General features: G+C 46.1%; 1 protein-coding gene across 1 annotated transcript; it reads right to left on the bottom strand.

Moving 5' to 3' along the window:
• Positions 1-4,604: 4,604 nt before the first annotated feature.
• LOC124690722 (putative D-cysteine desulfhydrase 1, mitochondrial) lies at positions 4,605-9,223 on the bottom strand. The gene is made up of 11 exons (XM_047224074.1): positions 9,031-9,223; positions 7,561-7,745; positions 7,387-7,452; positions 7,075-7,269; positions 6,874-6,984; positions 6,369-6,460; positions 5,781-5,870; positions 5,587-5,644; positions 5,404-5,517; positions 5,029-5,126; positions 4,605-4,803 (listed from the first exon to the last, which is right to left on the bottom strand). The coding sequence occupies exons 1-11, from the start codon at positions 9,221-9,223 to the stop codon at positions 4,605-4,607; spliced, it is 1,401 nt and encodes a 466-aa protein (XP_047080030.1).
• Between the last annotated feature and the right edge of the window lie 8,476 nt (positions 9,224-17,699).

Raw genomic sequence — 17,699 nt, 5'->3', positions numbered from 1 at the left:
CAATGAGGGAAGGCAAAGGTCTTCTCTCCATTGTTGGCTTTGTAGAATTCCAAAGCTCGCCACACCTAGAGCAAAGCGAGACAACAACGATAAACAAATGTGCAAACATCGGATGAATAAGTTGAGGTTATGAATCATACCAAGTCCTTCACACCCATGCCACTAACGGGGAGCCGCCTCGCGTGCTCATACGCCGCTCGGAACTTGTTGCACTCCGTTTGAATTGCTCCCCACCTCTTTTGGAGCGATATTTCGCTGCGGTCGCTCTCAAATGGCTCCTGTCCATATTTGCGATGTTCATGGAAGTATTCATAGATCCGGCGCCGAATGCGGACCCCTTCTGCTCGGCACCCGTCAACGCATCTTGCCCGATGGTCAACCATCCATCGACGAGCACCTTGTCCTCCTTCTCCGTGTAGTTGGCGGTTCGTTTGCTTACCCGGCGACCTCGAGCTTGTGCAGCTGCGGCTTGTGTGAGGCCCTCACCGAACAACGGCTCCTCCTCAATGTTTATGCTGCCGGGACAGGCAGTGCCCTCCTGTGTGTCAATGGGAGGTGGCTGGGGAGCCTGCTGTGTCGAAGGATATGGAAGGGTCGTCGGCATTGTCTGCGCGAAAGACGGAGGGGCCTGCACGGCGGACGGTGCCTGCGCGCGCGCGGCCGACATATCGTCGAACAGGTTGCGTGCACCGGACGTCGCAGCGGCTCCCAGGTTCTTCGGGCCTTTGGAGTTCGCCGGCGCACGGTTCAGGTCAATGGACGAAGGTGACGGCCCCGTCATGGACTCGCCCACCTCCGGTGACCCATCCCGTGACTGGTACGCCTGCCGCCCATGCGCCCCCATTTCGTGCCCAAATAGGGCAGTCGGCGGGGCAGTTGACCTTGGAGGAAGGGGCCGGGTCACGGAGGAGGCCGAGCTCCCCACCGAGGCCGCGCCGGTGCCGGGGATGATCATGTGCTGGCCGAGCGCCGGGTGGCCGTAAAATAGCATGGCCTGCTCGCTCTTGAAGGAGACTGCTCTTCGCCTCCGTCCGGAGTTGGAGAAGCTGCTCCGCCGCCCGCTGCCGCTCCAGCTCGGCAGCGGTTTCCCTCTTCCGTTGGTCCAGCGCCCTGCGCCGGTCGCCCCTCTTCCTGCTCTCGAGCTTCCTCTGCTCCGGGGTGAGCTCGGCCTTCGCCTTCTTCGTCCGCGGCCCGGGGGGGGGCTCGGCCACCGCCAGTTCAGGAGCCGCCTCCACGGCAGGAGCGGCAACGGCCGCGGGTGCCTCCTCTTCGATGGTGGCGGTGGTGTCGGGGGCGGTGGCGGCGGCAGTCGCTTCGTCGGCCATCTCTAGGTTTTGGGAGTACAGTGGAGTGTTTTCTGTTTTGGGAGGCAGACGGGCGGGCCGGGGGCGGACAAGGGAGGACGCGAGCGACCAGCCTTTCGCGTCCGCGGCCACGCAAACTCGTCCAAGATTTGGGCCGGGTTTGGGTCGTCCCGGACGCCGCGGCCATCCGTTTTAGGGATGGGTCCGCGCGCTGGGCCGCGGTTTTGTCCGTTTCGACCCATCCGGACGCGCGGGCGCGGGATGGGTCGCCCGGTTGGAGATGCCCTTAGACTTAGACACAGTGCCATGATCATCTGCCATGCACAATGTTGCCAATAACATGAGCAAGGGGAGGAGCACCGTGAAGATGTCCACCTTAGATGCCATGTTTTCTGAAGCTTTGTAATTGTTTAGTTTTATCCATCATATATAGGTTATATAAAGAAATATAAATGGGAATAAAATGTCAAATTAGTTGAGGAACGGACATGAAAACGTAGCTTGAGTGGCCGATGCTATTGTGCTTTCACGTCACAAAAGCTATAGCTGACAAAACTTGCTAAAACGGAAGGGACGTGCACCATACACTTTGATCTCTAGACATTGCAGTTTTGGAGTAATTCGCAACCGAAAACATGTTGCCAATAACATGAGCAAGGGGAGGAGTACCGTAAAGATGTCCACCTTAGATGCCATGTTTTACGAAGCTATGTAATTGTTTTTATCCATCATATATAGGTTATATAAAGAAATATAAAGTGTCAAATAAGTTGAGGAACAGACATGAAAACGTAGCTTCAGTGGCCGATGGCCCGATGCTATATTGTGCTTTCACGTCACAAAAGCTATAGCTGACAAAACTTGTTAAAGCGGAGGGCACGGGCACCATACACTTTGATCTCTAGACATAGCAATTTTGGAGTAATTCGCAACCGAAAATAAGTAACAACGCATGTTTCAGCTTGGCTTGGTGTGTCCACTTTTTTGTTGTAATAAAAAGGAGAGCAAGATGATAAATATTGTTAAAGAAGTTTTCACTAATTTTAGCAAGTGTTAGATAAATAAGGTGTTTTACACTTTACACCACGTTCTGAAGAAAAACATACATGACACCCGGAGTGGTTTGATTGCCTTTTCTCGATAGATGTGGCTATATAACAAAGCCGTTAGCTAAAGTACCCATAGCCCATGCCTTACTTGTTTTTCTATTACAAAATTAACATTGTTTTTTTTCGATCAAGGAGCATCGCCCCAGCCTCTGCATCCAAAGGATGCACACAACTTTCTTTTATTAAATTATTCGCAAAGCCTTACAGGAAGAATACAAACATCAACTTGAAGCCTCCTACCTAGCGATAACTCGCTATACCTACGATGAAGGGGGGACCAAGAACAAGGTCATACTCCCTGACGGTACACCAACACACATCATCCAAAAAAAAAGCAAAACCCTGAGGGTGTGCCATTGCACACGTCGCAGAGTTCGCAACCACCATCTATCTCGAACCCATCTCCAAGTGAGATCAACGCATTGACCGTGCCAGACCTGTCGTCGATGTCACCATGACGCCAGACAGCTCCATCCTGCACGCGTCCAGCAATCCTCGCCCGTCTTCGACACCCCGCAGCTCCACGCCGCAGAGAATCATCGACGACAAAATTAACATTGTTATGCAAGATTGAAAACATTTATGCATCTGTCAATGGGGGTACATACAGAAGTGATTTTTGGGATTGGGTTGACAGTGCTTCCAACAAAACTAGTTATTGCTCATCGGATTATCAAAAGATAGGGCACTCTAGTGCATATCAGTTTTGCTTTACAAAAATATCGCTAACAATTTTAGACAGAACGGGCGCGTTGTAGCTGCAAAATCATAATACTAGTAGGTGTATGCCTAGCTGAACTCTCATGCAAATACAGTACCAAATCTCAATTATATTGCACATCTGATATATCATTTATATACATACATTAGCGACAGATACAGAAAAAAGAGAAAGATCCATAGAAGAACACAATCTGTAGCATTTCTTTGTTACGTGTTTGTCTCTGTGAGGAAAGTAAGGTGGAAATTCCTTTCAACTCTACATCTTCACGAGGATACTAGGTTTCTCCTCTTATTTTTGCGAAGACACGACTGGAAACAAGTCATGTCTTCGAAAGGATATAAGATTCCTCCATTTACCCTTGCAAAGATATGAATGGAGAAGTTTAAGGTGCGCCGCCTTAATGTTTTGCAACGGAGTTCCTTCCATGCTACTGCGACCATGCCATTGCATGCTCTGCAAACAATTAACAAGAAAGTGAGAAAATGCTAACAATAAAATAATTATCAATGATTTAAAGTCCAAGTGATAAGTAATCATATGTCGAAACGCCGAGGCAAAGCGATCGCGAACACGATGTCCCACACATTGCTTTTCTTTATCTTATGCAGAGTTATCAAAATAAGATCCCTAGCTATAACCAAGTGTATACAATAGAGATGGATTTAGCTCTGATGTTTGAGAAGATTTGAGGAAAAGCTGCGAAAGAGGGATTAGGTCAGCGGTGAAGCAGAGTCGATGATGAAAGCGGCGAAGGAGCGAATCCGGTGGATGGACAGTCAAAACGGCAAGACTATGATGTGGACAAGGAAGTATTATTTGAGACGATGGTGATCTTTGGCTCTGGCAGTTTGCTTTTTCAGATTCCCGGTCATTGTTTTCAACTTATCATAGTGCAGTTTTAGTGTGCTTTCTATGATATCTCCTACTGCCTACATTTCAGCTGTTTCATACTACCATATTTATAAAATTGCCTACAAAGTTGTTCGGTGCTGCAGTTTCGTTTATATGCACGACTAGGCAGTCCCGCTAATGCTGAATGGTTACTCAAGTTTATGAATGGAATAACAGTCAGAAGTTTCCGTTTGTGTCCACAATTGTATTGGTTGCTTGTTGATTAAACCCAGCAGAACTTGGGACCTTATTAGTCGGCAGTTGATATAGAGAATGAATAGCAATAACACCAACCCTGCTAGGCAGCTCTCTGTAACAGAATGGAATATTCAAGACAAAGTTCTCAAAAAAAAATCAAGACCAAGTACTTTTATAACTGAAAACAAAAATGTGTTGCCAGAATGTAAGAGAAAAGGGATTAGTCATTTACACATGAAAACATGAAGCTTCAATTCCAGATGGCAGAAACATGATCTTTATTCTTAAATTATACCAGTAGTATAGAGAAAATGCTCTTGAGATAAATGAATGTCTACAACTCAAAGATAAATTGAAGATTTTTCTGGTGTATATCCATCAGAACATCTTGCCAGTGCCATCTTCGCGTGGTTCTTCAAGATCCATTCTACGCCAATCCCCAGCCAAAGATGACAGCTGATCAACCTTATCATACAACGCAAGAAGACCACCTGTATGGATAAAGAGTACTTTTCGCCCTTGCCACTTTGCTGGATTGCTAGACATGTCTTTCAGCAGTCCATATACTCCCTTCCCACTGCAGAAAAAGAAATTGCATATTGTCGTTACGAAAATAAAATGGTAAGCATGAGAACAGCAAGATACACATTAAATCTCCTCATGAAATTGCTGGAAGAATCCTTCTGAGTATTAGCTTATATGCATAGAGAACCATTTCATGCCTTTGTTATTTAACAAAAAATACTAGCATTCAGGATACCACATTAAATATCACATCACATACAAAAGGCAAGTATTGCACCTGTTGACTGGACCAAGCACAATGCCTGTTGCTACTGCTATATCTTTAACAAACTTAAGCTCCTCGGTGGTGTTCATCGCATAACCTAAGCCCTTAGCCTGTCAAGTAGAAGTTGCAGTAAAGCACCCCAAAAAATTAACAAACTCTACCAACTTAAGAGAACAGGATGAAATTAAATAGTGGTCCAGCACAAAAGAAGGTGAACTGTGAAAAGAACAACTAGCACCAGAAAAACCATGTCTGTGCACATATAAACATGGTAGAGAATGTGCTGATATGCATCAACAAACTGGAAACTTCACTTTTGGATCCTCTGGTGCAAAATATTTTTTTTAAAGAGTTTCTATTAAATAATGAGCGGTAAATTGTACTCACATCTTCAATGGTGACTATATCACGTGAATCCAAGCCTGATTGAAGTCCATCAATTAGGCCTTGAAGACAGTCATAGGCGTATTCAGGGTCATCACAAACAGAGAAAGCATGGACCTATCCTCCAAGTGGATTATTAGTATGGAAACTAAAATGGGATAAGAAAACAACAAAGATGGCTCATACTTTTGCTTTGAGGCTACTCAATTTCGATCCTAAAGCAATACCAGCAATGGTTCCGCCACTGCACAAAGTACAATATCATCAAGCCATATTGATACAATGTCACAATATTCAGGATACAGGTATGACATAATAGCTCAGTCCATGCACATAACTACCCCATAACAAGTAAAGAATACTGGGTGTTGATGAAATACCTGCCACAGGCAACAACGATATCATCGAACTGAACATCACCAGATAACTGAATTTGCTGCTCAATTTCCCTTACAGCTTCAACATATCCCCTACATAAAAGTAAGGACACAACATATGAACATAAGTTGAAAAATTACAAAGTTAATATTGTTTGCATACCTTCTCTTTACAGCACATACTCCTACATTGTTTTTTTCAGAATCATGTAATCTTACATTCATAACCATTCACTTTAGCACAGTGTGAATATACACTGTATTTTCTTCAGCCTATGCTTACACATTGAAATGAGTCACAGTTTGAAGTACTCTATGCTCCACTGGTTAACCACTGTATGATATGTTACCCAGATCTTCTTGCTTATATGAGATCTGGTATGTTAAGTGCCTAGACATCTCATAGCCATAGAAAAATGGACTGATGTCCATTTGCAAAATTGCAGTAACTGCTACTTCTTCGATGGACTGAGACACACCCCCAGTCCAGGAATAATATTCATTAAAGAAACTCGAACTATGCCATAAACACGAAAATCAGAAACATGTAATTGCAGCATAAAGCTCAGCATCAGAAATATAAGACAATACCAAGTTCCAAGTGAGTTGGATCCACCAACAGGAATCACGTATGGCTTCCGTCCTTCTTCCACAAGCCTCTTCTTGAGCAAGTCAGCTAAAGCCTATAACAAACAAATTTATACTATGGTTAGGAACTTCTTGTGGAATTCACAAGCTTGAAGCATAAGAAAACACTTGTACAGGAAAAACGATCAGTGAGAAAGTTTTAATGAGCAGCAGCACAATGCATTTCATCAACAGTTAGACAGAGAATAGGCAGCAAAATCGCCAAGTACAATGCAGAGAAAAGATGACACTACAAAATATTATGATGAGAATAAATACTGCAGCACGAGCTACTTTGTTTTAACAACGAAAAAATTATCCAGGCGTGAATAATGAATAACATTCACGTATGAACAAGGTTTTGGCTACACATGGGTTGACAGAACTATGAAAACTCCCTGTCAAAAAAAAAAGAACTATGAAAAATCAAAGCAGTAATAGAATACATCATGGGGAAGAGCATATATACCACACTGCCAATTTTCCCATATTCTTCTTCTGAAACAAGATCAATGTGCGCTCCCAGCACTCTCGCCACAAGGAGATTTCCAACCAAACCAGGGTCCTTATCTACAAGATGCTGAAAATGCACGTAGCACCAACGCGAGGTCAAACCAACTACATTACCACACAGCATTCTATCAATTTCAGCCAAAAGTACAAAGATCACCTTGGAAGTACTCAATATCAGGTAGCAGTCAAGATTGAGATACTTGGCGGCCACTGCCGTCGCACGGCAATGGCTGCTCTGGATACCACCGACAGTGATAACGCAGTCAACACCCTGCGCGACGGCTTCTGACAGCAGAAACTCGAGCTTCCGGACCTTGTTGCCGCTCAGCTGCATGCCGGACAGGTCGTCCCGCTGCAATTTCACCACGGCTCTCGTGTCAGAATGCAATAATGCCACTAAGCATTTGAAGCTACTACGCTTATGCACAGCAACTAGAAAGTGAACAGACGGTAGTGGTTCGTGCAGCACCTTGATCCATACTTCCGTGCCTTCAGGCAGATTGGGCAGGTTCCACTTGTGAATCGGGGTTGGGAACTGTATGGAATATACGAAAACAAAGCTACGAGTTACAGAGGAGCCATCATTTTACACACGATCCCTTAGTCGATTTAAACCACTTGTGATAGAGATGGGGAAGCTTACGACGCCGAGGGAGAAGGTGTGGGAGGGGGCCAGGGAGAGGTGCGAGGCCCAGGACGGCGGCACGTAGGGCTTCTTGGCGAGGAAGTCGCCGATCTGTGCTGCGCCGGGAGAGGCCGCGGAGACACCTGACATGCCGGCGGCGACGTCCGAGCTTCGACGGCGGGCAGCGGCGAGGGAGGAGCAGACTGTGCTATGATCCCACACAGACGATGCGCTTATGAAGTCATACACGAATTCGATACAGGTAGCTATGTCACACAGAGACGATGCGCTTATGAAGCCCGGTACTGCTCATAGGTACTGCTTCGGTTGGTGGCATCTCCATGTCCATCTCTCCATGTTCACTCTCATCTTCTTCGCTATTTCCGCTACCACTAAACAATTAAATATGAGCTTTCTTAAGTAAACCCCGCTATCATACACAAATCAATCAGAACCCGGATCAGATCCACTTAATAAAACTAACCGCAAGGATGCAACTAAGAGCATCTCTAACATTCGCGGCATAATGTGACGCCGCATATCTCATTTACGACACCACAGATGGCCAAAAAAATATGTTGCCGCCTGCGAGCAGTTTTCCATACGCCGTAAAATAGGTCATCTCAAACAGGTTATTCAGCATATATGCAACAAAACAAGATCAAATATATCATAAATAGTAATACTTATTATTACATCATAACCAAATAGGTCATCAATTCTTACACAAATAGTTCAATAAAGCTTACACAAATGTTTATCAACTAGCACTCAAATCAACATACATATAAATATAGTTCAACATACAAACAAGGATGGATCATCATATGAAAATGACAACTACTAGTGGTGTTGACTCTTCCATGACCACCACTCGTCGACGTGCACATTGTTATCACGAATGTCATGGTAGGAGGCAAGAAAGCATGCCACCCTTTCTTCTTTCCTCCGCACATGTGTGGGTTGTCCCATCAATTCATAGAAAGAGTAGTCTAATTCTTGTCACACTCGTTCTCAATGATCGTGTTATCCAATGATCATACAAGTGTTCATGATCTACCAAAGAACATCCTAATCCCAAAATCTAGTTGGTCCTCTCACAATAGTAAATTGGGCTTGTAAAATATCAAATGATCTCTCCATATCCTTTCTAGCCACCATTTGTGCATTACGGAAATAAACTTATTTCTTAACGGTGTGTTAGATAACCGGCTTCACAAATGTGCACCGCCTTGGATAGATGTCGTCGGCAAGGTAGTAGTCGTAGTTGTATATGCGATTGTTTACTTCAAACTCCAATGTTGGAAATTCACCCATTTCTATCCATCTCGTGAGTGGTGATCATCAAAGGGCATTGAGGTTGTTGCAAGAACTAGGCATAACAAAACATGCCAAATCCATGTCACATGACTTTAAGAATTATAGTTGAATCATGGTAGGATAGTTCCTTCCTACTCCAATTCATGAAATCAATTAGGGCAAGCATACCTGAAAATCCACGAGCGTTGTTGTAATCCAAAGGCCTAGCCGTATCTTGATCTTGATCATTGGCAGCTCTCAAGTACTCTTCAGCTAACACTTGGACAATTGCAACCGCAAAACGCTTCATGCACTTAATGGCTTGTCTCTCACCCATTGCCAAATGATCATCAACAAGATCCGCCGAAATACAATACGCCATCATGCGCAATGCGGCGGTGACCTTTTGGAATGTCCTATGGCCAAGTTTACTGGCACAATTCCCCCGTACTCAAAGAACCGATCATACTTCGTCACACACTCCGCAATGTGCTCAAATAACTTGATTTCCATCCTACATCTTTGCCGAACGTGTCTCTGTGAGAAAATTGGATTCTCGACGAAGTAGCTCCGCATCAACTTGTTAATGTGCCCTTTGACCCTCTCCATCTACACATTCTACCGGTCAAATACGGAATCACCGTGCTTCGTCCGCTTATTAGCATGCAAAACCAATATCATTGCAATGTCCTCTTCTTCAGAGATATCCCATTCTTCATTGGATATTGAATTATTGTAAGGCAAACTCATTTACAATTGTATCATCTACAATTTAGGATAACAAAAAATAAATTAAATCAAGACGGCATGCGGGCGCCGGCATACCTTGAAAAAAGTTGCGTGCGAGTCCGTCAGACTGTCGCCTGCGTGCGAGGCGGTGCACAAAATAGGGATTCTGCTTGAGCACACTCTTTAAAGTGTCGCGTCATATATTAGCATTTTTTATACGCCGCTCTAGAGTTGTGCAGCACTTGGAGATGCTCTAGTCAGCGCTAATTATGCATCTAGCAATTAATTATCTCATGCTTGGAGTTGGAGATGCTCCAGTGAAGGCTAATTATGCATCTAGCGATTAATTATCTTATCTTGGCGAGCAGACGGCCAGACTTTGCAGCGCTACGTGATACACAAGTACACGCCCTTCTTTCCGTTACGCCGTCCAAAGCTGGTGAGCTAGAGCGTCACCCCGTTCTCCTGCTCCTCCGCCCCGCCTGCGCCCCTGTTCCACTGTTAATCTGGCGAGCTATCGTATTTCCTCCGCCCCGTCTTGAGATGGGCGCTCCTATTTGACCTAAACGCGTCGGGGACTCCTGTACACCGATCGGGTCGATGCGAACGCGGTGCCGCCCACCCCCGACCCGGCGGTTGTTTAGTGGGCCGCGGCCAATCAGCATCAGCTAAGGTCGTTTTTATTTTTCTTATTCTATTTTTTCCTTTTCTGTTTACATATTTTCGTTTTCTAAAAAGAAGAATTTTTTAATCCGTTTTTAAATCCGAAATTTTAATTTTTATTCGTAATTTTTTAATACTTTTTCAAAAAATAATTTTTTAGAATATCTTTTTTCAAAATTTGAATATTTGTTAGAATGAACATTTTTTAGAATGAATATTTTTCAGAATGAACATTTTTCAGAACTTGAACATTTTTTAGAATGAACATTTTTCAAAATTTGAACATTTTTCAGAATGAACATTTTTCAAAATTTAAACATTTTTCAGAATGAACATTTTTCAGAACGAACATTTTTCAAAATTTGAACATTTTTTAGAATGAACATTTTTTTCAAAAAAACGATTTTTCCCAAAATTTGAACTTTTTCAAAAATGAACATATTCTAAATTTGAACATTTTTCGATTATGAACATTTTTTGGATATGAATAATTTTTAGCTTTGAACATTTTTCGTTTTGAACACTTTCAAATTTGAACGTTTTCCAAATTTGAACTATTTTCAAATTTGAACTTTTTTGATTTAGAACAAAAAGAATAAATAGGAAAGAAAAGGAAAAAAAAGAAAAAAGAAAAAAATAGAAACAGAAAAAAAAGTGAAATGGGCCAGGCCCAATACCCGACCAGTGTGTGCGGTGCCCGGTAGGCACCGATGGGAATTCCTATTCATCACCTGCGGATGATGGTTACCAACCATCGCCCGCGTGGTTTCACGGGGCGTTTTTGGACCGCGGCCCATTAACCTGCTAGGAGGCTGTAGGGCTCGGTTTTTCTGGTTTTCATTGTTTTTCTGGTTTTATTGGGTTCGGTTTTCTTTCGGGTTTTTTCGTTTTTTTTCGATTTTTCCTTTTTTCTGTTTTTTGTTTTTAAACAAATTTTAAAGTGGAGCAAATTCTAAAGTTAAGCAAATTTCAAATTCCAACAAAATTTCAAAGTAAGCAAATTTTTGATCTTAGCAAATTTCACATGTGAGCAAATTTTGAATCTAAGCAAATTTCAAATCTAGGAATTTGAAATTTAAGCAAATTTTCGAATCTGGAAATTTTTGAAATAACCGACTAATGGACCGGGCCCATTAACGGGTTCCCCTTAGCGATGGTTATAAATTATCGCTAAGGGGTGATGGTTAGGTGCTCCCGACACCGACCTGATCGGTGTATAGGATTTCCCAAATGCTTCTGCTATCCAGTCTACGCGCACCCCTAGCTGTATGGGCTTGGCCTATATTTACGCGAAACCATATTTACGTTGTTTCATCCCCGCGTGTTTACTGCTTCAGTGTGTAGGCGCTCCTTTGTTTCTAAAGGTTCTATCTTTCGCGCGTTTACAAGTTTTTGGGTGTGATGGTGTTTACTACTCATAGAAGTTTTTATACTTGCTAACAAATAGTTTGTGTGATTTAAAAAATTGTTCGTGAGATTCAAAAAATGTTTGTACAATTTAACCAATCAGGTTTCAAAAAAATTCACGAGCCGTAAAAATGTTTGTAGGTTTTAAAAATGTTATTTGTGATGTTCAGTAATTGTTCACGAGCTTTAAAAATTGTTCATGCAATTCAAAAAAAGTAGGGTTTCAAAAGTAATTCCGATCCTTTAAAATGTTCGTACAGTTTAGAAACTTGTTCGCAAGATTCAAAAAATATTTGTATATTTTATAAAATTGTTCGTGAGATTCAGAAAATTCATGCCTAGTCATATCTTGATCACTGGGAGCTCTCAAGTACTCGTCATCGAACACTCTTTTTTTTTTTGAACAAAAGATGGGTCCAGAAGGACCCAGGCTGCTGTATTAGATAAGATCAACAGTTACGAAACAGCCCCACAAAGGACACAAAGAAACTAAAAATACAAACCAGTCCCTAGACTTTGCAACAAGGACCCTACTGAGAAAAGTGAAAAAGCAATCGGGTCCAAACTTCATCCTCTTCACTGAGCCAACACCAGCGCCGCCGGGGACGAGACCACTTGGTGCGTTGATGCCGCCGTGCCACCACCTCCAACACCTCGAGGAAGTAGACGACATGGACGCTAGGGAGAAGATGGGCTGCCTCCCATCAAGCCAACTCTTGGCTGGGAGGAAATCTTCAAGGGACCGCCATTCGGTCAAATGATTCGACGACGAGGAGACCGGCGAGCAGCCGCTGCAGCATCGCAGCGTGCGCCATAGCTCCATATCAGATGTCGCCGAGGATGAGCTCCGGCCCAACTGATAGAACCGAGGCCACCATCTTGCCCTTCCACCACCCCCATCTCCATGACGGCAGTAGGGGAAGAGGGAAATAGAGGCCGGTCCTCGAGATCCAGGAGAGAGGCGAGCTTATTGGGGGTGTCTTCGCCGGAACCACCACTGGGCGGAGTAAGAACCGGCATCCACCTCACGCTGCTCGCGAGCGCAAGAAGGAGACACCAGAACGGCATGAAGCCAGACGCCATGGAAGCAAACTGAACCTTAGTCCTAAATCTATACTACTACTATACATGGATGGGACCCTCACCCGTCTCGACGCCGGCCACCGCCGGAGAAGAGAGGGGAGGGGTCGGGAGGCCCTGGATCTGGGGGAGAAGCGAGAGGAGCTGGGGGTGGACGAAAGCGGTTTCTCCGTCATCGAACACTCAACTACTTACAAGTGCAAAACGCTTCACGCAAATGGCTTGGCCCTCACCCATTGCTAAGTGTTGTTGATCTGCCTAAATACAATACGCTATCATGCGCAATGCGGCAGTGATTTTTTGGGACGTGCTCGCCACAATTTCTATGTTGCTTAAAGAATCGATCATACTTCATCACACAATCTGCAATGTGCTCAAACAACTTGATTTCTATCCTAAATCTTCGCCGAACGCATCTCTCGGGGAAAATGAGATTCTCGACGAAGTAGCTCCGCATCAACTTGTTAATGTGCCCTTCGATCCTCTCCCCCACACCTTCTACCTGCCAAACACGAATGCAATGCCGCTAAGCATGTTAAGCAACTACGCTTATGCACACGCAAAAGAACTAGAAAATGAACAGACAGCAGTGGTTCGTGATGCAGCACCTTGATCCATACTTCCGTGCCTTCCGACAGACTGGGCAGGTTCCACTTGTGAATCGGGGTTGGGAACTGTTTAGAATACGAAAACAAAGCTATGAGTTGCAGAGGAGCCGTTATTTTACACACGATCCCTTAGTCGATTTAAACCACTTGTAGAGGTCCAGTGATAGAGATGGAGAAGCTTAGAGCATCTTCAACAGGCGCGCCATATCGACCGCGCACTATATTAACCGCTGATATGCAGCATCGGAGTCCGAAAATGTTCCTCCAGCAGGCGTTGTATACGGCGTGGCGCTGCAAAAAAATTTGGGCGCGGGCCGTTTTGCTCTATCCTGGGCGCTATACTTTGGACTCCGGCAGCAGCGCGCGGCATCGCTCCACCCACGCGCGAAGAAATCCCGCCTTGAAACTTCCCCCGTGTGTCGCTGCCCCACCGCCCAATCCTCGCCTCCGCGCGGTCGCCGGTGCAATTCCAGCGATGGACGCGACCTCCGGCACCCCTCCGACCCCTCCCTACTCCATTCCACCTACCGCTGCCGCCGCCGCCTCCGTCGTGGCGCCGCCCCATGCGCCAAACCCTAGTGGTGGTGCCGACGCCGGGAACACCGCGGACCGAGCTCTCTTCGTCCCGCCGCGCCCGACGCTGCACACAAGCGCTGTCAGCGCGCAGTCGGCCGTCGCGCAGTCCCCCGGCAAGGCGCAGTCGCCGCCCAAGAGGAAGGTGCCCGCGGCCAAACGCCCGTCGCCCGCGGTGGGTGCCAACAAGTCGCCACCGAAGAAAGGGAAGGCGTCCGCTACTCTGCGCGTGCACTCTCCGCCGCCGGCTCCATCAATGAATCATCTGTCGCTGTCCGCCGACCCATCCGGCGCGCATATGGTGTTCGCTGAAGTGCCGGAGAGGTAAAGAACATTTCTTTTTATCGACATCTTAGGTTTAGATGCATACATTACCGGAGAACCATGAATTTTATTGCAATGTAGAGTCGATGACGCGGCTTTCATGGAGGCAATGAATGTTGGATCTTCATTTTTGAATGATGACATTGTTGAAGAGAAGGAATAGAAAGAAGCGGAATCGTAAAGGTGATTGCTTTCAAAGGTAAAGTGTTCCTACAATGATGCAATGAACACAAGCAAGATGATCAAGTAATGAGAAGTATAAAGGAAGCGACACAACCGGGCGGACGGTAGCGGAGACGACGCACGATGTGTTTATCGTAGTTCCCTCCACCAAAGGAGGTACGTCTACGTTGAGGAGGTGTGGACCACAAAGATGCCAACCGCCACAAAATCTTCACCTTATTCCTCATGAACACCCCACAAAGGAGTATTCACTTCCCCACTATCAAGGCCGGTCGAGGCGGCGATTCCTTCACACAAGGTTGGGACGAGCTCCACAACAGCCGGAGGCTCCCAACACCGTGTAGGGCTAGTATTGCACCAAGCTAGCCTCCACACGAGCTCATCTCAAGGGATCCCGCAAAAGCAATCCTAGGGTTACAAGATCCACAAAGGACAAGGTGGGGGAAACGAAATCTTTCTTGGTGGAAGTGTAGATCGAGATCTCCTCCGTCACTCCTCAAAATATGGGCTTGATTGATTGGCTAGGGAAGGAGATCCTCAAGATTTGAGCTTAGCAACAATGGAGGAGAGAGAGTGAAAAGATGCTTGGACGAGTTGGGCAAGAAGACCCCCTTTATAAAGGGGCGTTCAATATCCAGTCGTTCCACAGTTCCCGCACGACCGGTACTACCTCTTTAGTGAGCAGTACTACCGGCTCCATGTGACCGTTGCTCCTCGGTTGAGTGCACGTTGAGCCTGCCCATGACTACCGGTCACGGTACCGCTTGCGGTACCGGACTGGGTACCCTAGGTACTGGCTACGGAGCGGTACCGGGGCGGTACTACCCCCGGTAAGGCCGCATGTGGGAAAAGTGGCGGTACCAGACCGGTACCGTGACCGGTACTATCGTGATTCACTCGAATGAGTGACTCAATCGGTAGTTCCGACATCGGTACCACCCTGGTACCGGAGCCCTTCCAGTAGAAAAAACCACATTGCCAGTATGGCAAGCGGTAGTACCAGTTTTGCGGGGAAGCGGCGGTACCGGCCAGGCGGTTCGAACTGGCGTGTACCAAGTGTTGAGGGTGGTAGCGGTACTACCGGTCATGCAGAAAACACATGTTTTCAACAGGTTTTCACAACCTCTCCAATTGTTGCCTCGCGACACACACACACACACAAAGAAACGAAAGACTACCAACTAAACATGAACAACGCCTAGCTACGGTCTTGATCTTCTAATCTTGAGTGGGTCAACGAGAACACCGTATACCTACAAATATTTTAACAACTATGCACACGGTAAAATTATATTCTAGTGTTGTGATCAAACACACAAAACCCCATTGGAAGACTTTGCTCTTTCACCTCCACTCTCCCCCCAAATTTCAAGCTCCTCCTCCCGTGGCAAGCATGTAAGAGGCGCACAGATATCTGGTCGACGACGGTGGCAGCGGCGGCGACTACATCTGGGTGGCTTCATCTTCTTTCTAGTGCAACACTTCTTCACATCTGGCGATGATTGTAAGGATCCCTCACCCCGGTACCTCGGTTACGTTTAGATCTAGGTTAGGAGTTGTCAGATCTTGGGTAGGGCTCGATCTTGTAGCAGGGGTTAGTCCCGAATGTGTTGAGTTATCATGATCTTGCTAGGGTACCACATTTCACATTCCTTGTTTGGCCCAAATGTGTTGGGTTATCATGAACTTGCTAGGGTTTGTGGTGTCCACAGTTGCAATGTATTGCTTGTCTGATTTAGGATGATGTTGGTATGGTTTGTGCTGTCCACTTTAGCCATATCTTTATTCCCAAGTAGATTCACGTTATACGTACTATGATGTGTGTATGACTCCTTCTGTGATGAATTTAGCCAGGCGCTTGTCTGCGTCGGGGTCTCGGGGACTCTCAGATCCCTTCGCAAGTTGACGATTCACAGCCCCTCTATGAGTGTAAGGTGGCGGTCACCCCTGTGTCGGCCGTCAAAGGGCATGTGGCTGACCTGGTGGCTCTTGTAGCGGCAGAGGTGGCGGCGAGGATGGCCTCCACAAAGAAGAGCAAGAGCCGCAGTGACGCGGCCAAGGCCATGAAGGCCTCACAGAAGGCAAACGCGACCATGAAATTGCTTCACTTCATATCCAGCTTCGTGTTGGAGAAGATGTGTGCCTTGATCAAGAGCGTAGTGAGAACTGACAAAGGATTCAAGGAAGTCCATCTAACTTCTGTTCCGAAGGCCTTGTTTGAACATTGTGGTGTAGATCGACTTTAGCTCCACTCAGGTGTACAACCACCCGAGGAAGTGGCGGCAGAGGTGGCTCATCGTTAGCAGGCTCCGCGATCTAAGCAGGGCTCAGTGGTGCGACGAGAGCATATACATCATCCTTGAGGCTGAGCGCTACTGCGGGCACGGCGCGGGACCATCTCTGTCCACCTCACTAACTCTTTTCATCACCGACGTGCACAACTAACATCATTGTCCCTTCATATCCTAGGATCACTCGAAGGACGTGGAGTACCTGAATGTGCCCATTGCAAACTACGACGAGATGCATGCGATCTTCTCCTTTGGCCTCGCCACCGGCAAGTACGCCATGGGATCAAGTGAGCCCCTAGGCACGGCGGCAATTACGCCTTCACCTGAGGATGCTGAAACTCAGGAGTCCGACACGGTCATCCTCGATGGGCCACCTGAGAAGGCTGCCGACGCGCCTGACAAGCCGCACGTCGGTAAGAGGAAGAGAGGTTCCTTCACCGATGACGAGCTGGTGGCCTTCACCAATATGACTATTGTTGTGAAGGATGTCGCACAGGCCATCCGGGACAACAAGCCCATAGAATGCACCTTGACTTGTACAATGCGATCATGGACATGCTTGGCTTCTCCGATGAGGATCTCATGGCGGCACTGAGCCACCTCGTCGACCACAAGACCTAGGGTTGCAGCTTTGTGGGCATGATCGAGCCACACCATGTCCTCTGGCTAAGGAACTACCTTGCCAAGTACCACTACAAGATGCAGTGGTGCCATTGAGGGCGTGGTTTAGAGGATGCATGCATGGAGGTGATGGACTTGATGGCCCCTTTTTGTAACTATGATAAGGTGGTATATACTAAACCCTCAGGTGATGGTGAACTTGCGGTGTTAGGATGACACCCACTTTTGTTGTGATGGTAGGATAACACCATAGTAGTGTAGGATGAACTTGTGATCCACTTTTGCAATAATCATGCATGCCCCTGTTAATTTATTGTTTCCTGTCAACATTTGAGTTGTTCAGTTATGACTTTGTTTGTAGTTATGTTGCTCTGTTATG

Source organism: Lolium rigidum, chromosome 2 (genome assembly GCF_022539505.1).
Source record: "Lolium rigidum isolate FL_2022 chromosome 2, APGP_CSIRO_Lrig_0.1, whole genome shotgun sequence".
In the NCBI taxonomy this organism is placed as follows: domain Eukaryota; kingdom Viridiplantae; phylum Streptophyta; class Magnoliopsida; order Poales; family Poaceae; genus Lolium; species Lolium rigidum.
The sequence above is the reverse complement of the archived record's forward strand: the minus strand, read 5'-3'. Positions and strand labels throughout refer to the sequence as shown.

Excerpts from the sequence above, each read along its gene's own strand:
- LOC124690722 (XM_047224074.1), bottom strand. The coding sequence starts at position 9,223 with ATGGCGTATTGTATTTCGGCGGATCTTGTTGATGATCATTTGGCAATG. Across the intron at positions 7,270-7,386 it reads GCACGGAAGTATGGATCAAG|CGGGACGACCTGTCCGGCAT; the intron begins GTGCTGCACGAA and ends GTGAAATTGCAG. Across the intron at positions 6,461-6,873 it reads ATGGGAAAATTGGCAGTGTG|GCTTTAGCTGACTTGCTCAA; the intron begins GTATATATGCTC and ends TGTTTGTTATAG.